Source organism: Oncorhynchus keta, chromosome 34 (genome assembly GCF_023373465.1).
Source record: "Oncorhynchus keta strain PuntledgeMale-10-30-2019 chromosome 34, Oket_V2, whole genome shotgun sequence".
Taxonomy (NCBI): domain Eukaryota; kingdom Metazoa; phylum Chordata; class Actinopteri; order Salmoniformes; family Salmonidae; genus Oncorhynchus; species Oncorhynchus keta.
Window position 1 is genome coordinate 11,321,385 of NC_068454.1, and position 25,911 is coordinate 11,347,295.

The following is a 25,911-nucleotide window of genomic DNA, read 5'->3' on the forward strand; positions in this document are numbered from 1 at the left end:
GCCAGGAGATGGGTTAATTGTTAAATAACAGTCAATTACCGTGAGATCGACCGACTGTCACAGCCCTAGGAGCACTAGTACCAGATCACTAGTATCAGAACCCTAGACTAGGTATCCCTTTTCCCCCTTACACCTTAGCCTCAACCACAACCCTAACCTCTACTCCACATAGTTGCTCATAAGTTCTGATGACAATATGGTCATTTCCAGCATGGCCATCTAGTGACAATCCGCCTGTGTGCCCAGCCTCTCTGGAGCATTAGCAGTGAGCATTAGCAGTGAGCGTTAGCAACTGGAGATGCTAATCTCTGCCTGAAGGAGTTTTCTAATGTGGTTTCTCCTCCCCAGAGTGGCCCGGAGAGAGGGAGGAAAGAGAGAACCGAGAGAGAAAAAAGAAAGCCCTGCAGCCACCCCCCTTTCTCTTTCTTTATCCCCCCTCTCTCTCCTTTCTTTATTTCTCTCCCCCATCCAACTGTCCCCCTCCCTCTCTATCCTCTCTCTCCAATATATTATTACACTAGTAGCAGCATTATTCTTAACACGCAGTATTGTCTACCTCCATATTAGATTGGTCCCTATGGCTTCAGCCTTACACCCAGGTTAACCTACTCCCTCCACTGTAAATCAGTGGGCTCTCTGAACTGGTTTCTACTGTATGGGGCTGATCTCAATACCCTTCCTGTGTGATGGGGCATGTTGAGGGAGGATGTTAGCAAACACTGAAACCATAAAAACATGGACTTTGGAGTCATTCACTATCAATCACACACACATGACCAGACATGCGCACGTAGCCTATGTACACACACACTAGTGCGACCGACCCCCCTTCCACTACACACACACACAGCAGTAAAGTAGAATGCAGTAGAGTGGTCATGTGGATGATGTCACAGGGTTCCGTGGGTTTTCTCGTGAAAGAGCCCTCTGGCACATGACATCATTCAACCCTGCTCTACTAGGCATGCCCAGAACCACCCCTACATCTCAATAGTTTGCTTCTTTCCTCATCTCCTTCCTTTTGTTATAAGGAAATGTATTTCATTAGTCTTGTACTATATAATATTTGTGTATTTATTATGGCAATTGAACCAGAGAACAGTGTGTTTAGGGACAGTGGCCTGGTCCCAGGCTACATAGATCTGGGACCAGGCTATGACATGTCTACTGCTGTTAAATAACAGTATGCCTAGCTTCAGTAGACTCAGATCTCAACCCTAACCCTAGCTTTATCTCTACATCCCTGTTTAACCTTAACCCTAGCTTTATCTCCTTGTTCAACCTTAACCCTAGCTTTATCCCCTGTTCAACCTTAACCCTTGCTTTATCTCTACATCCCTGTTCAATCCTAACCCTAGCTTTATCTCCCTGTTCAATCCTAACCCTAGCTTTATCTCCCTGTTCAACCTCAACCCTAGCTTTATCTCCCTGTTCAACCTTAACCCTAGCTTTATCTCCCTGTTCAACCTTAACCCTAGCTTTATCTCCCTGTTCAACCTTAACCCTAGCTTTATCTCCCTGTTCAACCCTAACCCTAGCTTTATCTCCCTGTTCAACCTTAACCCTAGCTTTATCTCCCTGTTCAATCCTAACCCTAGTTTTATCTCCCTGTTCAACCCCAACCCTAGCTTTATCTCCCTGTTCAACCTTAACCCTAGCTTTATCTCCCTGTTCAATCCTAACCCTAGTTTTATCTTAGAGCACTTGGCAGTCCAGTTCTGTGAGCTTGTAAGGTTTACCACTTCGCGGCTGAGCCGTTAGTCCTAGACGTTTTCACTTCACAATAAAAGCACTTACAGTTGACCGGGACGAACTGACTTGTTGGAAAACTGGCATCCTATGACGTTGTCACGTTTGAAAGTCACTGAGCTGTTCAGTAAGGCCATTTTACTGCCAATGTTTGTCTATGGAGATTGCATGGCTGTGTGCTTGAGTTTATACACCTGTCAGCAACAGGTGTGGCTGAAATAGCAGAGTCCACTAATTTGAAGGTGTCCACATACTTTTGTATATATAGTGTACCTCCACATGTAAATATGGTATTGGAACAAAATAATATATATATTTCCTGTGTATATAGTATGCTTACTTCCTTTATTTCGTATTTCCTATTCTTAGGTGTGTTGTTAGGTTAAAAGTTTAGTTTTTTATATAATATATAATATATTACATTGTTATTGATTATTGCATTGTTGGGGTTTGAGTTTGCAAGAAAGTCATTTCACTCTACTTGTGCATAATGTAATAAAACATTTGAAACTTCTTCTCTTTCCCTCTCTCCCTCCTTCTCTTGCGCTCTCCTTCTCTCTGGCTCTCAATCTAATTTGTTCTTAATGCTTTTCTGGCAGACAACCTGTTTTTTCGTAAAATCCTGTCACTTCATTTATCCCATCACAGTGACAGAGAGAGCGCTAAATATACCATAGCCGCTAATGCTAGGTCAATGCCAGCTGCCCACTGTCATTAGCCTATGCATTGTCCAAACGCACAGCTAACATCTGTTAGCTAGCGATTACAACATCTTTCATCTAATTTCTCATATGTGATGTCTTGGGAAAGGACACGTGTTACAGAGAAAAGAGGCACGGTTGTGTATAGGACTCTAGGGTTAGAGTTGAACGGGGATGTGGACATGAAGCTAGGGTTAGAGTTGAACAGGGATGTGGACATGAAGCTAGGGTTAGAGTTGAACGGGGATGTGGACATGAAGCTAGGGTTAGAGTTGAACAGGGATGTGGTCATGAAGCTAGGGTTAGAGTTGAACGGGGATGTGGACATGAAGCTAGGGTTAGAGTTGAACGGGGATGTGGACATGAAGCTAGGGTTAGAGTTGAACAGGGATGTGGTCATGAAGCTAGGGTTAGAGTTGAACGGGGATGTGGACATGAAGCTAGGGTTAGAGTTGAACAGGGATGTGGACATGCAGCTAGGGTTAGAGTTGAACAGGGATGTGGACATGAAGCTAGGGTTAGAGTTGAACGGGGATGTGGTCATGAAGCTAGGGTTAGAGTTGAACGGGGATGTGGTCATGAAGTTAGGGTTAGAGTTGAACGGGGATGTGGACATGAAGCTAGGGTTAGGGTTGAGCAGGGATGTGGACATGAAGCTAGGGTTAGAGTTGAACGGGGATGTGGACATGAAGCTAGGGTTAGAGTTGAACGGGGATGTGGACATGAAGCTAGGGTTAGGGTTGAGCAGGGATGTGGACATGAAGCTAGGGTTAGGGTTGAGCAGGGATGTGGACATGAAGCTAGGGTTAGGGTTGAGCAGGGATGTGGACATGAAGCTAGGGTTAGAGTTGAACAGGGATGTAGACATGAAGCTAGGGTTAGGGATGAACAGGGATGTAGACATGAAGCTAGGGTTAGAGTTGAACAGGGATGTGGACATGAAGCTAGGGTTAGAGTTGAACGGGGATGTGGACATGAAGCTAGGGTTAGAGTTGAACAGGGATGTGGACATGAAGCTAGGGTTAGAGTTGAACAGGGATGTGGTCATGAAGCTAGGGTTAGAGTTGAACGGGGATGTGGACATGAAGCTAGGGTTAGAGTTGAACGGGGATGTGGACATGAAGCTAGGGTTAGAGTTGAACAGGGATGTGGACATGAAGCTAGGGTTAGAGTTGAACGGGGATGTGGACATGAAGCTAGGGTTAGAGTTGAACAGGGATGTGGACATGAAGCTAGGGTTAGAGTTGAACGGGGATGTGGACATGAAGCTAGGGTTAGAGTTGAACAGGGATGTGGTCATGAAGCTAGGGTTAGAGTTGAACAGGGATGTGGACATGACGCTAGGGTTAGAGTTGACGGGGATGTGGTCATGAAGCTAGGGTTAGAGTTGAACGGGATGTGGACATGAAGCTAGGGTTAGAGTTGAACGGGGATGTGGTCATTACATTTACATTTACATTTAAGTCATTTAGCAGACGCTCTTATCCAGAGCGACTTACAAATTGGTGCATACACCTTATGACAACCAGTGGAACAGCCACTTGCATCTAAATGAGAAGGGGGGTGAGAAGGATTACATACTTACCCTATCCTAGTATTCCTTGAAGAGGTGGGGTTTCAGGTGTCTCCGGAAGGTGGTGATTGACTCCGCTGTCCTGGCGTCGTGAGGGAGTTTGTTCCACATTGGGGGCCAGAGCATGACCAGGGCCAGGTCATGAAGCTAGGGTTAGAGTTGAACAGGGATGTGGACATGAAGCTAGGGTTAGAGTTGAACAGGGATGTGGACATGAAGCTAGGGTTAGAGTTGAACAGGGATGTGGTCATGAAGCTAGGGTTAGAGTTGAACGGGGATGTGGACATGAAGCTAGGGTTAGAGTTGAACAGGGATGTGGACATGAAGCTAGGGTTAGAGTTGAACGGGGATGTGGACATGAAGCTAGGGTTAGAGTTGAACGGGGATGTGGACATGAAGCTAGGGTTAGGGTTGAGCAGGGATGTGGACATGAAGCTAGGGTTAGAGTTGAACAGGGATGTAGACATGAAGCTAGGGTTAGGGATGAACAGGGATGTAGACATGAAGCTAGGGTTAGAGTTGAACAGGGATGTAGACATGAAGCTAGGGTTAGGGATGAACAGGGATGTGGACATGAAGCTAGGGTTAGAGTTGAACAGGGATGTGGAGATAAAGTTAGGGTTGAACAGGGATGCAGAGATAAAGCTAGGGTTTGGGTTGACCAGGGAGTGTGCATAGATACAGTGCAAAGATTTAAATATTAGGTCAATAAAGATACAAGGTTAACTAGTACGTATTACTACAGTGCATTCGGAAAGTATTCAAACATTTTCCATATTTTGTTACGTTACAGCCTTATTCAAAAATGTATAAAATATTGTTTTCCCCTTATCAATCGACACACAATACCCCATAATGACAAAGCAAAAACAGGTTTGTAGAAATGTTTCAAATGTATTAAAAATAACATCTGAAATATCAAGCTTGAATCACCTGTATTTGGAGAGTTTCTCCCATTCTTCTTTGTAGATCCTCTCAAGCTCTGTCAGGTTGGATGGGGAGCGTCGCTGCACAGCTATTTTCAGGTCTCTCCAGCGATGTTTTATCGGGTTCAAGTCCGGGCTCTGGCTGGGCCACTCAAGGACATTCAGAGACTTGTCCCAAAGCCACTCCTGTGTTGTCTTGGCTGTGTGCTTAGGGTAATTGTCCTGTTGGAAGGTGAATATTCACCCCATCTGAGGTCCTGAGCACTCTGGAGCAGGTTTTCATCAAGGATCTCTCTGTACTTTGCTCCGTTCATCTTTCCCTCGATGCTGACTAGTCTCCCAGTCCCTGTCACTGAAAAACATTCCCACACCGTAGATATGGTGCCAGGTTTCCTACAGACGTGACGCTTGGCATTCAGGCCAAAGAATTCAATCTTGGTTTCAGACCACAGAATCTTGTTTCTTATGGTATGAGAGTCCTTTAGGTGCCTTTTGGCAAACTCCAAGCAGGCTGTCATGTGCCTTTTACTAAAGAGTGGCTTCCATCTGGCCACTCTACCATAAAGGCCTGATTGATGGAGTGCTGCAGAGATGGTTGTCCTTCTGGAAGGTTCTCCCATCTCCACAGAGGTACTCTGGAGATCTGTCAGACCATCAGGTTCTTGGTCACCTCCCTGACCAAGGCCTTTCTCGCCCGATTGCTCAGTTTGGCTATGCGGCCAGCTCTAGGAAGAGTCTTGATGGTTCCAAACGTCTACCATTTAAGAATGATGGAGGCCATTGTGTTCTTGGGGACCTTCAATGCTGCAGACATTTTTTGGTACCCTTCCCCAGCTCTACGGAAAGTTTCTTCGATCCCGTGGCTTGGTTTTTGCTTTGACATTCACGGTCAACTGTGGGACCTTAAATAGACAGGTGTGTGCCTTTCCAAATCATGTCCAATCAATTGAATTTACTACAGGTGGACTCCAATCAAGTTGTAGAAACCTCTCAGGGATGATCAACGGAAACAGGATGCACCTGGCTCAACCCCTTCAGTCATTGATCAAGGCTTTATAGCACAACCTTGGACACTACACTATACTATACTCCACTCTGTACTACACTCCACTCCACTAAACTACACTATATTACACTCTATTACACTGCACATTAGCCAGAATTAGCCAATCAAGGTCCAGCCATCCAGCTGCTTGCCAACCCATTGTGTAATTAGGGATAGCGTCCACACTAGCTGCTAATCAGCTTTACTACTAGCGAGTGCTAATACTAATCCAAAAGGCCAATCCTGGTTCCTCATATCAGCAAACTACTGCCTTACACTGTCTATCAGCTGCCTGCTGCAACCTCAGCACTGCTTTGGTTAATGCCTGAGGAATCGCTATCAGAAATTGAGAAAGAGCCCACCCACTGGGCACAGACGTCATTTCAACGTCTAGTTTTGATTTACATTTGGTTGAGTTGTCAACTAACGTGAATTCAACGCGATATCAAGAAAACATGTCGTTTGATTTATGGTTAAATGTTGGGTAGAAAAAAAAGAAAGAAATTCCCTTATGTTGATGACTTTGCTAATCCAATCAGTTTTTTCCAAGTTGATTCACAACGTCATCACATCAACATTTTTGACAATGATGTGTAAACATTGTTGATTTAATATGTTTTCCCCCAGTGGGCAGTAATTATTAAATTGATATGCGGAACTTTTTGAAGTACAGTTGCTAATTGGCTAATGATAAATCGCTATCAGATGTTGAGAAACAGTGAACGGCTTTGATGTCATGTCTTTCATCATCATTTTCAGTGTAGTCATGGTGACCTGTATTCATTGGACTAATAAAAGAGTTCCTAACACACTGGGAGACGTAAAACACTACAACACGTGTTTACAGCTGCCGCATTTGTTTACAGCTGCCGCACCTGCTTACAGCCGTCGCACCTGCTTACAGCCGTCGCACCTGCTTACAGCCGCCGCACCTGCTTACAGCCGTCGCACCTGCTTACAGCCGCCGCACCTGCTTACAGCCGTCGCACCTGCTTACAGCCGTCGCACCTGTTTACAGCCGTCGCACCTGCTTACAGCCGTCGCACCTGCTTACCGCCGTCGCACCTGCTTACAGCCGTCGCACCTGTTTACAGCCGTCGCACCTGCTTACAGCCGTCGCACCTGTTTACAGCCGTCGCACCTGCTTACAGCCGTCGCACCTGTTTACAGCCGTCGCACCTGTTTACAGCCTTCGCACCTGTTTACAGCCGTCGCACCCTGCACCTGTTTACAGCCGTCTCACCTGCTTACAGCCGTCGCACCTGTTTACAGCCGTCGCACCTGTTTACAGCCGTCGCACCTGTTTACAGCCCGCACCTGTTTACACCTGCACCTACAGCCGTCGCACCTGTTTACAGCCGTCGCACCTGTTACAGCCGTCGCACCTGCTTACAGCCGTCGCACCTGTTTACAGCCGTCGCACCTGTTTACAGCCGTCGCACCTGTTTACAGCCTTCGCACCTGTTTACAGCCGTCGCACCTGCTTTCGCACCTGTTTACAGCCGTCGCACCTGCTTACAGCCGTCGCACCTGTTTACAGCCGTCGCACCTGCTTACAGCCGTCGCACCTGTTTACAGCCGTCGCACCTGTTTACAGCCGTCGCACCTGTTTACAGCCGTCGCACCTGCTTACAGCCGTCGCACCTGTTTACAGCCGTCGCACCTGTTTACAGCCGTCGCACCTGTTTACAGCCGTCGCACCTGTTTACAGCCGTCGCACCTGCTTACAGCCGTCGCACCTGTTTACAGCCGTCGCACCTGCTTACAGCCGTCGCACCTGTTTACAGCCGTCGCACCTGCTTACAGCCGTCGCACCTGTTTACAGCCGTCGCACCTGTTTACAGCCGTCGCACCTGTTTACAGCCGTCGCACCGGTTTTAAAAGTATACTTTAACATAACACAATGTACTGTACTGCATACATTATTAAGGCAGCCCTCTGCACCTCCTTGATCCAGAGGGGTTGGGTAGAATGCGGAAGACATATTTCAGTTGAATGCATTCAGTTGACTGACTTTCCCTTTCCCTTCCCTTGTGTTTTCTATTCTATGTGATTTCACTTTCTGCTCTGTAGCAAATTCACAACAGATGCTGTGATATATCCTCCTCCTCTCTTTTCCCCGTTTCCATGGTAACAGACCTGTTGCTCTCTCCACAGCGCTGGGCAATGCATTTTCAGACTCTCTCTCTCCCCCTGTATTTCATGCATGCGTGTGTGTGTGACACATCTGTCATCCAGGGTATGAAATAACCGCTGTCAGGGCCTTCAGACCGACCCATTTAACTGTCAACCTTTGTGCTTTACACAAGTTATGTAAGAGTAACACACACACACACAAACTATCCCCCAGTGCACTTGCAGTTAACTGAACTGATATGGCATCCCCAGCCTTTTTTCAAAAAGCCACACGCCCCATTGGAAATGAAGCACAGATAAGGTATTCAATCTGTATCACTGAGGAGTGACAGAAATGTAAAGGTCATTTCAGAATGAGCCGACACATGCAGCGGTCACCATGAATGCAGTCTGCGATAAGGCGGGAACATTGTCTTTAAATTTCAATCACGTCATAACGCTGAACTCCTACGATACGGATTGAATAGAGCCGTTTAGGATCCTTAACGCCAAATACAGCATTTTCATTCACAGTGAATGTGTCAGTGATGCTAAACTCTCTCTCAGTGGGGTTATTAGAGGTGTAGTGAGACATCCTACACGATTACCAGTATACAAGGCTAGCCTGGATAAACCACACCGAATTCTGCACTCACCATTCACTTCAACAACAGTCAAACACAGGGAAATCAGTTGGATGCCAAGCTAGAAGGGAGGGGACATGACCTTAATACCTTTGACACCTCCCACTACCCGTGACCACATTCATAAACCTGTAGGGGTTGAGAAATAGTGTGAGATTGAGAGTGTGAGAATGTTATCTGCCTTGCTGAATGTGCAATCAGTTGCAATCCTTCATCTGTGGGGGACCATTACGCAAGCAGGCGTATGGTTATCATCGTCCTTGGGAGCTAGCTGCAGGAGAGGGGTTGCTTCACCGTCCCCTCTGTCAGGGAGCTGGCAGGAGAATAATGTCTATTTCAATTCAAAAGTAGACTTGACCTGAATGTCAGTAGAACTGAGACGTTTGCAAAAGATTGCATTCTCAGTTCACTATTAGGAGTCTTCAATCTATGGTTGATGATGATGAAGGTGATGCTGTTACTGCTGCTGTGATTTCATTCCAAGTCACTTCCACCTTTAATGCGTAAAAACCGAAGAGTCTGGAGGACCAACGCATCAGTCGTGGCCTTCATTAACTCATACAGAAAGACCAGGAGAACCTCCCAGCCCATAGGTATTGGCTTGATTGGAATCCTCTACCAACCAATCATCTCCCACACCTTCCCCCTAACCCTCCCCCCGTACGCTAGCACACCACAAGCACAGAGCCACGCCTCAGTCATGTGATTGGCTCAAATTAAATGATGACAAATATAAAACGCTATGGTCACGCCCACTGAGGCCGACATTGTCTCTTTGAAGTCCCATGCGTGTATATGTTGGTGATGATGATAACTGATAACTAACCCTTCCATGTTGTAGTGGCAGAATTTGGGGTGAGCTGTTGTAACTTGTTGCTTGTATAAAATAACTTGTGTAAACAATGTGATTTTATTATGACCTCTCACTATGTGGCAGCAGGTAGCCTAGTAGTTAGAGCGTTGGACTAGTAACCAGCAGGTAGCCTATTAGTTAGGGCGTTGGACTAGTAACCAGCAGGTAGCAAAGTAGTTAGGGCGTTGGACTAGTAACCAGCAGGTAGCCTAGTAGTTAGAGCGTTTCGACTAGTAACCAGCAGGTAGCCTAGTAGTTAGAGCGTTGGACTAGTAACCAGAAGGTAGCCTAGTAGTTAGAGCGTTGGACTAGTAACCAGCAGGTAGCAAAGTAGTTAGGGCGTTGGACTAGTAACCAGCAGGTAGCCTAGTAGTTAGAGCGTTTCGACTAGTAACCAGCAGGTAGCCTAGTAGTTAGAGCGTTGGACTAGTAACCAGAAGGTAGCCTAGTAGTTAGAGCGTTGGACTAGTAACCAGCAGGTAGCCTAGTAGTTAGAGCGTTGGACTAGTAACCAGAAGGTAGCCTAGTAGTTAGAGCGTTGGACTAGTAACCAGCAGGTAGCCTAGTAGTTAGAGCGTTGGACTAGTAACCAGCAGGTAGCCTAGTAGTTAGAGCGTTTTGACTAGTAACCAGAAGGTAGCCTAGTAGTTAGAGCGTTGGACTAGTAACCAGCAGGTAGCCTAGTAGTTAGAGCGTTGGACTAGTAACCAGCAGGTAGCCTAGTAGTTAGAGCGTTGGACTAGTAACCAGCAGGTAGCCTAGTAGTTAGAGCGTTTCGACTAGTAACCAGAAGGTAGCCTAGTAGTTAGAGCGTTGGACTAGTAACCAGCAGGTAGCCTAGTAGTTAGAGTGTTTCGACTAGTAACCAGAAGGTAGCCTAGTAGTTAGAGCGTTTCGACTAGTAACCAGCAGGTAGCCTAGTAGTTAGAGCGTTTCGACTAGTAACCAGCAGGTAGCCTAGTAGTTAGAGCGTTTCGACTAGTAACCAGAAGGTAGCCTAGTAGTTAGAGCGTTGGACTAGTAACCAGAAGGTAGCAAAGTAGTGAGAGCGTTGGACTAGTAACCAGCAGGTAGCCTAGTAGTTAGAGCGTTGGACTAGTAACCAGAAGGTAGCCTAGTAGTTAGAGCGTTTCGATTAGTAACCAGCAGGTAGCCTAGTAGTTAGAGCGTTGGACTAGTAACCAGCAGGTAGCCTAGTAGTTAGAGCGTTTCGACTAGTAACCAGCAGGTAGCCTAGTAGTTAGAGCGTTTCGACTAGTAACCAGAAGGTAGCCTAGTAGTTAGAGCGTTTCGACTAGTAACCAGAAGGTAGCCTAGTAGTTAGAGCGTTTCGACTAGTAACCAGAAGGTAGCCTAGTAGTTAGAGCGTTGGACTTGTAACCAGCAGGTAGCCTAGTAGTTAGAGCGTTGGTCTAGTAACCAGCAGGTAGCCTAGTAGTTAGAGCGTTTCGACTAGTAACCAGAAGGTAGCCTAGTAGTTAGAGCGTTGGACTAGTAACCAGCAGGTAGCCTAGTAGTTAGAGTGTTTCGACTAGTAACCAGAAGGTAGCCTAGTAGTTAGAGCGTTTCGACTAGTAACCAGCAGGTAGCCTAGTAGTTAGAGCGTTTCGACTAGTAACCAGCAGGTAGCCTAGTAGTTAGAGCGTTTCGACTAGTAACCAGAAGGTAGCCTAGTAGTTAGAGCGTTGGACTAGTAACCAGCAGGTAGCCTAGTAGTTAGAGCGTTTCGACTAGTAACCAGAAGGTAGCCTAGTAGTTAGAGCGTTTCGACTAGTAACCAGCAGGTAGCCTAGTAGTTAGAGCGTTTCGACTAGTAACCAGAAGGTAGCCTAGTAGTTAGAGCGTTTCGACTAGTAACCAGAAGGTAGCCTAGTAGTTAGAGCGTTTCGACTAGTAACCAGAAGGTAGCCTAGTAGTTAGAGCGTTGGACTAGTAACCAGCAGGTAGCCTAGTAGTTAGAGCGTTGGTCTAGTAACCAGCAGGTAGCCTAGTAGTTAGAGCGTTTCGACTAGTAACCAGAAGGTAGCCTAGTAGTTAGAGCGTTTCGACTAGTAACCAGCAGGTAGCCTAGTAGTTAGAGCGTTTCGACTAGTAACCAGCAGGTAGCCTAGTAGTTAGAGCGTTTCGACTAGTAACCAGAAGGTAGCCTAGTAGTTAGAGCGTTGGACTAGTAACCAGCAGGTAGCCTAGTAGTTAGAGCGTTTCGACTAGTAACCAGCAGGTGGCCTAGTAGTTAGAGCGTTTCGACTAGTAACCAGAAGGTAGCCTAGTAGTTAGAGCGTTTCGACTAGTAACCAGAAGGTAGCCTAGTATTTAGAGCGTTTCGACTAGTAACCAGCAGGTAGCCCAGTAGTTAGTGCGTTGGACTAGTAACCAGCAGGTAGCAAAGTAGTTAGGGCGTTGGACTAGTAACCAGCAGGTAGCCCAGTAGTTAGTGCGTTGGACTAGTAACCAGCAGGTAGCAAAGTAGTTAGGGCGTTGGACTAGTAGCTGACAAAGTAAAAATCTGTCGTTCTGCCCCAGAACAAGGCAGTACCCACTGTTCCTAGGCCATCATTGAAAGTAAGAATGTGTTCTTAACTGACTTGCCTAGTTAAATAAAGATAAAATGAAAACAATGTGTAAATGTAAGGGACATGGAATCATTCACTCTTTGACTTCTTCCCTGTAGAGAGAGATCTCTCCTGCAGCTGCTTGATTAAATATTGTTATATTTTCAATTAAATAGTCTATGCCTTAATCTTTGAATTAAATTTGACACAACATTGTGTTGTCCCATGTTGTGTCGTACAGGGGAAGTCCTACCCATTCAAAGGCTCCTTCCCCCCCATGTGGAACCCATTCGCCCTGATGGACTACAACAACCTGTGGAGGACGATGGATGAGATGGGCAGCGAGGTAAACACACCCATCATCTCTCTTTCTCTTATTTCTTCCTTTCTTTTCTTTCTTTCTTTTAGGTGGTTCTAGATTTTAACTGCTATTTTTCTGGATTTTGATATTTAGCGGTATCGGCCTAATTCTGCTCTGCATGTATTATTTGGTGTTTTACATTGTACACGGAGGATATTTTTGCAAAATTCCTCATGCAGTCTCAATTGGGTGTTTGTCCCATTTTGGGAATTATTGATTGGTGAGAAGACCCCAGACCTCACAACCATAGAGGGCAATGGGTTATAACTGATGCAAATATTTTTTAGCCAGATCCTAATTGGTATGTCAAATGTTATGTTCCTTTTGATGGACATAGAAGGCCCTTCTTGCCTTGTCTCTCAGATCATTCACAGCTTTGTGGAAGTTACCTGTGGCGCTGATGTTTAGGTCGAGGTATGTACTGTTTTTGTTTTGTTTGCTCTAGATGGAATTTGTATTCGTGGTCCTGGGAACTGGACCTTTTTTGGAACACCGTTATATTAGTCTTACTGAGATTTACTGTCGGGACCCAAGTCTGACAGAATCTGTGCGGAAGATCTAGGTGCTACTGTAGGCCCTTCTTGGTTGTGGACAGAAGCACCAGAACATCAACAAACGGTAGACATTTAACTTCAGATTCAAGTAGGGTGAGGCCAGGTGGTGCAGACTGTTCTAGTGCCCTCACCAATTTCTTGATATATATGTTGAAGAGGGTGGGGCTTAACCTGCATCCCTGTCTCACCTCCCGGACCTTTTTTAACCGCACACTTGTTGTTTGTGAACATGGACTTTATAATGTATGTTTTTCCCCCAACACCAGTTTTCATCAATTTGTAGCACACCCTCGTGCCAAATTGGGTCTAAAGCTTTTTTGAAATCAACAAAGCATGGGAAGACTTTGCCTTTGGTTTTTTGGTTTGGTTTGTTTCTCTCTTAACACATTGAGCATCTTTATCTCTCTCTAAGCCGGGCAGCCACCCCCTCCACAACCCCTTGTCCAATCCCAAACCAACCCCTAATTCTGAGAACTTATTGATGCTCCCTCCCTCGTACTATGTGTTCTAGATCCCCAGAGAGGCTCCATGGAAGGCTCCACATGCTGAGGAGTGGGACAAGATGACCATGAAGCAGCTCTTTGATAAGATCTGCTGGACCAGGTGCTGTACTACACTCATTTTACAATACATTCAGGACCATTCAACTCAATGCAGCATGTTTTAGTAATGTACAATTTTGTAATTGAGTTCTTGTGTGTATGTGTGTGTGTGTCTGTCTGTGTATTGTGCGACTCCCTCTCCCCACAGTTCTGCGAGGCGGTTCGCCACTCTGTTTGTGAACGTGAATGTGACCTCTGAACCCCACGAGGTGTCTGCCCTGTGGTTCCTCTGGTACGTCAAGCAGTGTGGAGGGACCATGAGGATCTTCTCCACCACCAACGGAGGACAGGTACTGTACACACCTTGCTGGCTGACTGGCTGGCTGCCTGGCTAGCTGTCTCTGTCTGTATTTCTGGCTGACTGATGGACTTTCTGTCTTCCTGCCTGCCTGTCTGTCTGGCTGTCTCTCTAACTCTGGGGAATGGCTCTTTCATATCCATACGGGTTCCTAGCATGTCTCTCTGAATATGTGTATGTGTATGGAAATCATAATGAGGACAAGATTACGATGAAATAAGGTAAACCCTATTTTTTGCTTTGGTTTTAGGTTTACTGAGCTGATCCAAGAGCCATTTCAACTGAGCTCAGTAAACTCTCCTCCATGTTAAAACAAAGCATTCCGCAACGATTACATTCTCATTTGCATCCTACTTAGATTGGAACCATTAAACCTCTGGTCTGTCCTTCAACCCTCCAAAGTAGGATTTTCAGTTCCCTGCTCCTTCATTCAGGAACATAATCCCTCCCTCCACATGGCTGTTCCTGCTCCTTCATTCAGGACCATAATCCCTCCCTCCACATGACTGTTCCTGCTCCTTCATTCAGGACCATAATCCCTCCCTCCACATGACTGTTCCTGCTCCTTCATTCAGGACCATAATCCCTCCCTCCACATGACTGTTCCTGCTCCTTCATTCAGGAACATAATCCCTCCCTCCACATGACTGTTCCTGCTCCTTCATTCAGGACCATAATCCCTCCCTCCACATGACTGTTTCTGCTCCTTCATTCAGGACCATAATCCCTCCCTCCACATGACTGTTCCTGCTCCTTCATTCAGGACCATAATCCCTCCCTCCACATGGCTGTTCCTGCTCCTTCATTCAGGACCATAATCCCTCCCTCCACATGACTGTTCCTGCTCCTTCATTCAGGACCATAATCCCTCCCTCCACATGACTGTTCCTGCTCCTTCATTCAGGACCATAATCCCTCCCTCCACATGACTGTTCCTGCTCCTTCATTCAGGACCATAATCCCTCCCTCCACATGGCTGTTCCTGCTCCTTCATTTAGGAACATAATCCCTCCCTCCACATGACTGTTCCTGCTCCTTCATTCAGGACCATAATCCCTCCCTCCACATGGCTGTTCCTGCTCCTTCATTTAGGACCATAATCCCTCCCTCCACATGACTGTTCCTGCTCCTTCATTCAGGACCATAATCCCTCCCTCCACATGACTGTTTCTGCTCCTTCATTCAGGACCATAATCCCTCCCTCCACATGACTGTTCCTGCTCCTTCATTCAGGACCATAATCCCTCCCTCCACATGACTGTTCCTGCTCCTTCATTCAGGACCATAATCCCTCCCTCCACATGACTGTTTCTGCTCCTTCATTCAGGACCATAATCCCTCCCTCCACATGACTGTTCCTGCTCCTTCATTCAGGACCATAATCCCTCCCTCCACATGACTGTTTCTGCTCCTTCATTCAGGACCATAATCCCTCCCTCCACATGACTGTTCCTGCTCCTTCATTCAGGACCATAATCCCTCCCTCCACATGGCTGTTCCTGCTCCTTCATTCAGGACCATAATCCCTCCCTCCACATGACTGTTCCTGCTCCTTCATTCAGGACCATAATGCTCCTTCCCTCCCTCCACATGACTGTTCCTGCTCCTTCATTCAGGACCATAATCCCTCCCTCCACATGACTGTTCCTGCTCCTTCATTCAGGACCATAATCCCTCCCTCCACATGACTGTTCCTGCTCCTTCATTCAGGACCATAATCCCTCCCTCCACATGACTGTTCCTGCTCCTTCATTCAGGACCATAATCCCTCCCTCCACATGACTGTTCCTGCTCCTTCATTCAGGACCATAATCCCTCCCTCCACATGACTGTTCCTGCTCCTTCATTCAGGACCATAATCCCTCCCTCCACATGACTGTTCCTGCTCCTTCATTCAGGACCATAATCCCTCCCTCCACATGACTGTTCCTGCTCCTTCATTCAGGACCATAATCCCTCCCCTCCACATGGCTGTTCCTGCTCCTTCATTCAGGACCATAATCCCTCCCTCCACATGACTGTTCCTGCTCCTTCATTTAGGACCATAATCCCTCCCTCCACATGACTGTTCCTGCTCCTTCATTCAGGACCATAATCCCTCCCTCCACATGACTGTTCCTGCTCCTTCATTCAGGACCATAATCCCTCCCTCCACATGACTGTTCCTGCTCCTTCATTCAGGACCATAATCCCTCCCTCCACATGGCTGTTCCTGTTCCTTCATTCAGGACCATAATCCCTCCCTCCACATGGCTGTTCCTGCTCCTTCATTCAGGACCATAATCTTCCTCCCTCCACATGACTGTTCCTGCTCCTTCATTTAGGAACATAATCCCTCCACATGGCTGTTCCAGGGCATTCCTTCCACCTTCATTCAGGACCATAATCCCTCCCTCCACATGGCTGTTCCTGCTCCTTCATTTAGGACCATAATCCCTCCCTCCACATGGCTGTTCCTGCTCCTTCATTTAGGAACATAATCCCTCCCTCCACATGACTGTTCCAGGGCATTCCTTCCACCTTCATTTCAGGAACATAATCCCTCCCTCCACATGGCTGTTCCAGGGCATTCCTTCCACCTTCATTCAGGACCATAATCCCTCCCTCCACATGGCTGTTCCTGCTCCTTCATTTAGGACCATAATCCCTCCCTCCACATGGCTGTTCCTGCTCCTTCATTTAGGAACATAATCCCTCCCTCCACATGACTGTTCCAGGGCATTCCTTCCACCTTCATTTCAGGAACATAATCCCTCCCTCCACATGGCTGTTCCTGCTCCTTCATTTAGGACCATAATCCCTCCCTCCACATGGCTGTTCCTGCTCCTTCATTTAGGAACATAATCCCTCCCTCCACATGACTGTTCCAGGGCATTCCTTCCACCTTCATTTCAGGACCATAATCCCTCCCTCCACATGGCTGTTCCTGCTCCTTCATTTAGGACCATAATCCCTCCCTCCACATGGCTGTTCCTGCTCCTTCATTTAGGACCATAATCCCTCCCTCCACATGGCTGTTCCTGCTCCTTCATTTAGGACCATAATCCCTCCCTCCACATGGCTGTTCCTGCTCCTTCATTTAGGAACATAATCCCTCCCTCCACATGACTGTTCCAGGGCATTCCTTCCACCTTCATTTCAGGAACATAATCCCTCCCTCCACATGGCTGTTCCAGGGCATTCCTTCCACCTTCATTTAGGAACATAATCCCTCCCTCCACATGGCTGTTCCAGGGCATTCCTTCCACCTTCATTTAGGAACATAATCCCTCCCTCCACATGGCTGTTCCAGGGCATTCCTTCCACCTTCATTTAGGAACATAATCCCTCCATCCACATGGCTGTTCCAGGGCATTCCTTCCACCTTCATTTAGAGGCATAATCCCTCCCTCCACATGGCTGTTCCAGGGCATTCCTTCCACCTTCATTTATAGGCATAATCCCTCCCTCCACATGGCTGTTCCAGGGCATTCCTTCCACCTTCATTTAGGAACATAATCCCTCCATCCACATGGCTGTTCCAGGGCATTCCTTCCACCTTCATTTAGGAACATAATCCCTCCATCCACATGGCTGTTCCAGGGCATTCCTTCCACCTTCATTTAGAGGCATAATCCCTCCCTCCACATGGCTGTTCCAGGGCATTCCTTCCACCTTCATTTAGAGGCATAATCCCTCCCTCCACATGGCTGTTCCAGGGCAATCCTTCCACCTTCATTTAGAGGCATAATCCCTCCCTCCACATGGCTGTTCCAGGGCATTCCTTCCACCTTCATTTAGAGGCATAATCCCTCCCTCCACATGGCTGTTCCAGGGCATTCCTTCCACCTTCATTTAGGAACATAATCCCTCCATCCACATGGCTGTTCCAGGGCATTCCTTCCACCTTCATTTAGAGGCATAATCCCTCCCTCCACATGGCTGTTCCAGGGCATTCCTTCCACCTTCATTTAGAGGCATAATCCCTCCCTCCACATGGCTGTTCCAGGGCATTCCTTCCACCTTCATTTAGGAACATAATCCCTCCATCCACATGGCTGTTCCAGGGCATTCCTTCCACCTTCATTTAGAGGCATAATCCCTCCCTCCACATGGCTGTTCCAGGGCATTCCTTCCACCTTCATTTAGGAACATAATCCCTCCCTCCACATGGCTGTTCCAGGGCATTCCTTCCACCTTCATTTAGGAGCATAATCCCTCCCTCCACATGGCTGTTCCAGGGCATTCCTTCCACCTTCATTTAGGAACATAATCCCTCCCTCCACATGGCTGTTCCAGGGCATTCCTTCCACCTTCATTTAGGACCATAATCCCTCCATCCACGTGGCTGTTCCAGGGCATTCCTTCCACCTTCATTTAGAGGCATAATCCCTCCCTCCACATGGCTGTTCCTGCTCCTTCATTTAGGACCATAATCCCTCCCTCCATGTGGCTGTTCCTTCATTTAGGAACATAATCCCTCCCTCCACATGGCTGTTATTCAGATCCCAGGGAGACACCATTCTTCTTGTTTACTTTGGGATGGCCCCATTGCCTAGGTGACGGAGGATTGTGACACATTGGGGTAATTAGAGGATGTTGTTGTGAGGTCACCCACTTTCATTTCCTGTTTGGTCTGCCTGTTCTCTGGCTCCGGTTTTGACAGAAACTCCAGTTCTGTATTCAAGATCTGAGTCCAGACTCGCTATTTTTAATGTATTGATTCAGTGTGGTAGAGCAATAGAAGGTTGAGCAATAGAAAAGCATGTGAGTGCTAAAGTTAGCTCTCAAGAGTGTGCTTCCCCCTTTTGAAGTCGATTTTAATGCATGCTATGCATAGCGTAGTTGCATATGAGGTTGCACTGCATATAGAGTAGGGTCTGAAAATATTGAAAGTTTTTCGCACGGCAGGTTTTATTTTTTATTTCACCTTTATTTAACCAGGTAGGCTAGTTGAGAACACCTTTATTTAACCAGGTAGGCTAGTTGAGAACACCTTTATTTAACCAGGTAGGCTAGTTGAGAACACCTTTATTTAACTAGGCTTGTCAGTTAAGAACAAATTCTTATTTACAATGACGTTCTACCGGGGAACAGGGGCAGAATGACAGATTTTTACCTTGTCAGCTCTGGGATTTGATCCAGCAACCTTCAGTTACTAGTCTAACGCTTTAACCACTGGAATACCTAGAAAGCGCTCTAGTAGGTATATCTCACGGGTCATCCCCAAAGCCAACACCTCATTTGGCCGCCTTTCCTTCCAGTTCGCTGCTGCCAATGACTGGAACGAATAGCAAAAATCGCTGATGCTGGAGACTTATATTTCCCTCACTAACTTTAAACATCAGCTATCTGAGCAGCTAACCGATCGCTGCAGCTGTACATAGTCCATCTGTAAATAGCCCACCCAATCTACCTACCTCATCCCCATACTGTTTTTTGTTCTACTTGCACATCATCATCTGCACATCTATCACTCCAGTGTTAATTTGCTACATTGTAATTACTTCGCTACTATGGCCTGTTTATTGCCTTACCTCCTCATGCCATTTGCACACAATGTATATAGACTTTCTTTTTTCTATTGTGTTATTGACTGTATGTTTGTTTGTTCCATGTGTAACTCTGTGTTGTTGTTTGTGTTGAACTGCTTTGCATTATCTTGGCCAGGTCGCTGTTGTAAATGAGAACTCGTTCTCAACTAGCCTACCTGGTTAAATAAAGGTTTTAAAAAATTTACACCATTGATAAAGATGAGCACAAATTATGCATAAAATAAACAATTCAAATACTGAGCTATATTGCATGCTCAAAACATTTGGAAATATATTATTTTATACTAATGAAATTGCTCAGAGAAAGAGATATTGTTTAACAAGTAAACCAATTTTTCTCAAAAAGTAGGAGGCAAAATGATTGACACCCTGTTTTCAGTACCTTACCTTGCGAGGATAACGGCACTGAGCCTTTTTCTGAGCCTTAGAGGGACATTAGACCATTCCTCCATATAGAATCCTTCCAGATCCTTGATATCCTTCGATTTTGTGGCCAATTGTGGATTTTGATGCTTGGGGTTATTTTGCTGGAAGAGCCACTTGCAGCCAAGTTTCAGCCTCCTGGCAGAGGCAACCAGATTCTGGGCTAAAATGTCTTTAACAAGGGCCCCAGGACCAGTGGAAGCAAAATAACATAAACAATCCACCACCATATTTTACAGTAGATATTGGGTTATTTTCTGCTCATACATTCTAATTTCGACACCAAACCCACCACTGGTGTCCGTGGCCAAAGAGCTCTATTTTCATGTCATCCAACAAATGTAAATGCCTGGAGTTTGCTAAACAGCATTGGCACTTGGATTGGAACCGGTGCTTTGGTCGGATGACATGAAAATAGAGCTCTATGACCAAACTCCCGGGGCATAGGCATTGGCTTAATCTAGCAACACCTTTCCCCTAACCCACCCCATACACTAGCACACCACAAGCACAGAGCCACGTCTCACAGTCATGTGATTCCCTAAAATGAAATGATGACAAATACTTTACTCAGTAGGTCACTCCCACTTTGGCCAGCTTTGAGTTGTTGATATACCAGGCTTATATTCGAGCCATTATGACTTTGAGCCATTATGACTTTGAGCCATTAGGCCTTTGAGCCATTAGGCCTTTGAGCCATTAGGTCTTTGAGCCATTAGGTCTTTGAGCCATTAGGCCTTTGAGCCATTAGGTCTTTGAGCCATTAGGTCTTTGAGCCATTAGGTCTTTGAACCATTAGGTCTTTGAGCCATTAGGTCTTTGAACCATTAGGTCTTTGAGCCATTAGGTCTTTGAGCCATTAGGTCTTTGAGCTATTAGGCCTTTGAGCCATTAGGTCTTTGAGCCATTAGGTCTTTGAGCCATTAGCTTTTGACACCAAACTGTAGGAGGAAATGCCCTGCTATTCATGTTGTATTATGTCCTTCTATCTTCTATCTATCTGAGATGTAACAAGCTCTCGCTTCTTGCATATTGAATGTAAATGCATGTACCCAGAAGAATTCTGTATTAAATGTGTTACTTCGGCCACAATATGGCCCCGAGTCTCCTCCCTCTCCAGCTAAGTCAATTTATCAGAAATGACGGGTCTACAAAGTTAACTGAGGAAAGTTTACACTAACCAGGACTAAGCTTTGTTTACATTGTAATGTGTCCTTGCCAAGACCCACGCTCACTTTCCAATCCACCCCTCTACCTGACTGGTTCCAGTCCAATCCACCCCCTCTACCTGATTGGTTCCAGTCCAATCCACCCCCTCTACCTGACTGGTTCCAGTCCAATCCACCCCCTCTACCTGATTGGTTCCAGTCCAATCCACCCCCTCTACCTGACTGGTTCCAGTCCAATCCACCCCTCTGCCTGACTGGTTCCAGTCCAATCCACCCCTCTACCTGACTGGTTCCAGTCCAATCCACCCCTCTACCTGACTGGTTCCAGTCCAATCCACCCTCTACCTGATTGGTTCCAGTCCAATCCACCCCTCTGCCTGACTGGTTACAGTCCAATCCACCCCTCTGCCTGACTGGTTACAGTCCAATCCACCCCTCTACCTGACTGGTTCCAGTCCAATCCACCCCCTCTACCTGACTGGTTCCAGTCCAATCCACCCCCTCTACCTGACTGGTTCCAGTCCAATCCACCCCTCTACCTGACTGGTTCCAGTCTAATCCACCCCCTCTACCTGACTGGTTCCAGTCCAATCCACCCCTCTACCTGACTGGTTCCAGTCCAATCCACCCCCTCTACCTGACTGGTTCCAGTCCAATCCACCCCTCTGCCTGACTGGTTCCAGTCCAATCCACCCCTCTACCTGACTGGTTCCAGTCCAATCCACCCCTCTACCTGACTGGTTCCAGTCCAATCCACCCCCTCTACCTGACTGGTTCCAGTCCAATCCACCCCTCTACCTGACTGGTTCCAGTCCAATCCACCCCTCTACCTGACTGGTTCCAGTCCAATCCACCCCCTCTGCCTGACTGGTTCCAGTCCAATCCACCCCTCTACCTGACTGGTTCCAGTCCAATCCACCCCTCTACCTGACTGGTTCCAGTCCAATCCACCCCTCTACCTGACTGGTTCCAGTCCAATCCACCCCCTCTACCTGACTGGTTCCAGTCCAATCCACCCCTCTGCCTGACTGGTTCCAGTCCAATCCACCCCTCTACCTTACTGGTTCCAGTCCACTCCACCCCCTCTGCCTGACTGTTTCTAGTCCAATCCACCCCCTCTACCTGACTGGTTCCAGTCCAGTCCACCCCTCTACCTGACTGGTTCCAGTCTAATCCACCCCTCTACCTGACTGGTTTCAGTCCAATCCACCCCTCTACCTGATTGGTTCCAGTCCAATCCACCCCCTCTACCTGACTGGTTCCAGTCCAATCCACCCCTCTGCCTGATTGGTTCCAGTCCAATCCACCCCTCTGCCTGACTGGTTCCAGTCCAATCCACCCCTCTACCTGACTGGTTCCAGTCCAATCCACCCCCTCTACCTGACTGGTTCCAGTCCAATCCACCCCTCTACCTGACTGGTTCCAGTCCAATCCACCCTCTACCTGACTGGTTCCAGTCCAATCCACCCCTCTACCTGACTGGTTCCAGTCTAATCCACCCCTCTACCTGACTGGTTTCAGTCCAATCCACCCCTCTACCTGACTGGTTCCAGTCTAATCCACCCCTCTACCTGACTGGTTTCAGTCCAATCCACCCCTCTACCTGACTGGTTCCAGTCCAATCCACCCCTCTACCTGACTGGTTCCAGTCTAATCCACCCCTCTACCTGACTGGTTTCAGTCCAATCCACCCCTCTACCTGACTGGTTCCAGTCTAATCCACCCCTCTACCTGACTGGTTCCAGTCCAATCCACCCCTCTACCTGACTGGTTCCAGTCCAATCCACCCCTCTACCTGACTGGTTCCAGTCCAATCCACCCCTCTACCTGACTGGTTCCAGTCTAATCCACCCCTCTACCTGACTGGTTTCAGTCCAATCCACCCCTCTACCTGACTGGTTCCAGTCTAATCCACCCCTCTACCTGACTGGTTCCAGTCTAATCCACCCCTCTACCTGACTGGTTCCAGTCCAATCCACCCCTCTACCTGACTGGTTCCAGTCCAATCCACCCCTCTACCTGACTGGTTCCAGTCCAATCCACCCCTCTACCTGACTGGTTCCAAAACACTTCCTGCGTGTTGTTCTACTGAAGTATCCTAAAGCCAGCCGAGATTAAAACAGGGCCACCTCCCAAATGTACAACTACTGTTCACCTCATCTGCATCACTCAACTCTCCCAGTGGGCTGGCTGTCTTAGAATGAGTTTGAGGTATTTTTGTGGAGGCAGAAGAAGGACCAGAATAGCTAGTTTATGTCTCATAGGGTGTAAATCTGGCACTGATGCAAAAAGTTTCACACACTCAGCCCGTAGAGAATACTAAGTCTTACACTGTCAAAATCTTGTCAAAAGTAATGCACTACACTTATAATGAATAGAGTATAATTTGATGTTTATCCTAGCGTTACAACTTTATTGTCCACTGTGACAAATGTGTCTTCTGCTGTCTTGTGTTTTTGCCAACCCCCTGGAAATCACACAGATGAGAGACTAGAAGCAGCACAGGGTCAGCCACAGATGAGAGACTAGAAGCAGCACAGGGTCAGCCACAGATGAGACTAGAAGCAGCACAGGGTCATCCACAGATGAGACTAGAAGCAGCACAGGGTCATCCACAGATGAGACTAGAAGCAGCACAGGGTCAGCCACAGATGAGAGACTAGAAGCAGCACAGAGTCATCCACAGATGAGACTAGAAGCAGCACAGGGTCAGCCACAGATGAGAGACTAGAAGCAGCACAGGGTCAGCCACAGATGAGAGACTAGAAGCAGCACAGGGTCATCCACAGATGAGACTAGAAGCAGCACAGGGTCATCCACAGATGAGACTAGAAGCAGCACAGGGTCATCCACAGATGAGACTAGAAGCAGCACAGGGTCATCCACAGAGTAGCACCCTCCTGGAACAGGTCTTATTAGCCTGTATCTGATTGATATGACTGACCCTTCTGTAGCTCAGTTGGTAGAGCATGGCGCTTGTAACGCCAGGGTAGTGGGTTTGATTCCCGAGACCACCCATACGTAGAATGTATGCACACATGACTGTAAGTCGCTTTGGATAAAAGCTTCTGCTAAATGGCATATATTATATTATTATTATTATTATATTGATGATACTGTATCTGCATTTCAGGAGAGGAAGTTTTTGGGAGGTTCCAGCCAGATCAGTGAGTGTATGGCCAAAGAGCTGGGTGAGCGGGTCAAGATGGAGTCTCCTGTATACAAGATCGACCAGACAGGGGACATGGTCGAGGTCGAGACGCTCAACAAGGAAACATACAAGGTGAGTGAGAGAGCAACCATCTCCAATCCATCAACATAATTACAATCTCGTCAGAGCACATTCCACTGAGTAGGAGCCTACTGATTTCAGGTTGTGCCTATGCTGCCATCTAGAGCTTGTTTGTTCATAATACGTGGCACCTCATGATGTGGCCCATGTTATGACTGCTGTACATTTGCATTCTAGAACTCCAGGAACATTCTAGGAATCATTCATTCAACCATACAACTCACTGAGCTTACAAAGCCCCTTAGACATTCATGTTTGCCTGTCAGTAAATTCCTATAGCTTTTGACAGTGTGTGTGTTCGTGTGTGTTCAAATCAAATGTTGTTTGTCACATACACATGGTTAGCAGATGTTAATGCAAGTGTAGCGAAATGCTTGTGTTTCTAGTTCCAACAATGCAGTAATAACCAACGAGTAATCTAACCTAACAATTCCACAACAACTACCTTATACAAACAAGTGTAAAGGAATGAAGAATATGTACATAAAAATATATGAATGAGTGATGGTACAGAGCGGCATAGGCAAGATGCAGTAGACGGTATCGAGTACAGTATATACATATGAGATGAGTAATGTAGGGTATGTAAACATAAAAGTGGCATAGTTTAAAGTGGCTAGTGATACATGTATTACATAAAGATGGCAAGATGCAGTAGATGGTATAGAGTACAGTATAAACATATGAGATGAGTAATGTGAGGTATGTAAACATTATATGAAGTGGCATTGTTTAAAATGGCAAGTGATACATTTATTACATCGATTTTTACATTATTAAAGTGGCTGGAGTTGAGTCAGTATGTTGGCCTCAGACCTCACTACCCTCTGGAGAGCCTTACGGTTGTGGGTGGAGCAGTTGCCGTACCAGGCAGTGATACAGCCCGACAGGATGCTCTCGGTGGTGCATCTCTAAAAGTTTGTGAGTGCTTTTGGTGCCAAATTTCTTCAGCCTCCTGAGGTTGAAGAGGCACTGCTGCGCCTTCTTCACTACTCTGTCTGTGTGAGTGGACCAATCAAGTTTGTCCGTCATGTGTACGCCGAGGAACTTAAAACTTACTACCTTCTCCACTACTGTCCCATCGATGTGAATAGGGGGGTGCTCCCTCTGCTGTTTCCTGAAGTCCACGATCATCTCCTTTGTGTGAGGTGTGAGGTTATTTTCCTGTTTGTGTGTGTGTGTTTGTGTGCATGCGCGTGCACATATGTGTAAGCCAGATGGATTGTTGTCAGTAAGCTGGTCTTCATCTCTCTGTCCAGGCGACATCCTCTCCCTCAGATAAAACCCATTAAGCAGTAGCATAGAGCTGCTTAGCCACCGGGGTGGACTGGAGATGTACACACTACCCACTGGTCACAGACCTCAATTCAACTCCTATTCCACATTGGTTCAGTGTCATTTCATTGAAATGACGTGGAAACAATGTCGATTCATACAGTGTGTGCCCAGTGGGTTAGACACTATACACTATAGACTATACACTACACACTACACACTACACACTACACAGGCCTCAACTC

At 46.8% G+C, this 25,911-nt stretch overlaps 1 protein-coding gene and 1 long non-coding RNA gene across 2 annotated transcripts in view; one reads left to right on the forward strand and one right to left on the reverse strand.

The window, feature by feature from the left end:
- The window catches only part of LOC118366589 (amine oxidase [flavin-containing]), an 81,455-nt gene that overhangs the window by 46,294 nt on the left and 9,250 nt on the right, over nt 1-25,911 (forward strand). The window contains exons 4-7 of the mRNA XM_052493080.1: nt 12,400-12,504; nt 13,585-13,676; nt 13,824-13,965; nt 24,233-24,382. Coding sequence (XP_052349040.1) covers nt 12,400-12,504; nt 13,585-13,676; nt 13,824-13,965; nt 24,233-24,382 — 489 coding nt within the window. The remainder of the gene's footprint in view (nt 1-12,399; nt 12,505-13,584; nt 13,677-13,823; nt 13,966-24,232; nt 24,383-25,911) is intronic.
- LOC127914991 (uncharacterized) lies at nt 17,413-18,108 on the reverse strand. Its single transcript, XR_008089752.1, has 3 exons — nt 18,034-18,108; nt 17,802-17,975; nt 17,413-17,569 (listed from the first exon to the last, which is right to left on the reverse strand). It is a non-coding gene; the product is annotated as an uncharacterized LOC127914991 (long non-coding RNA).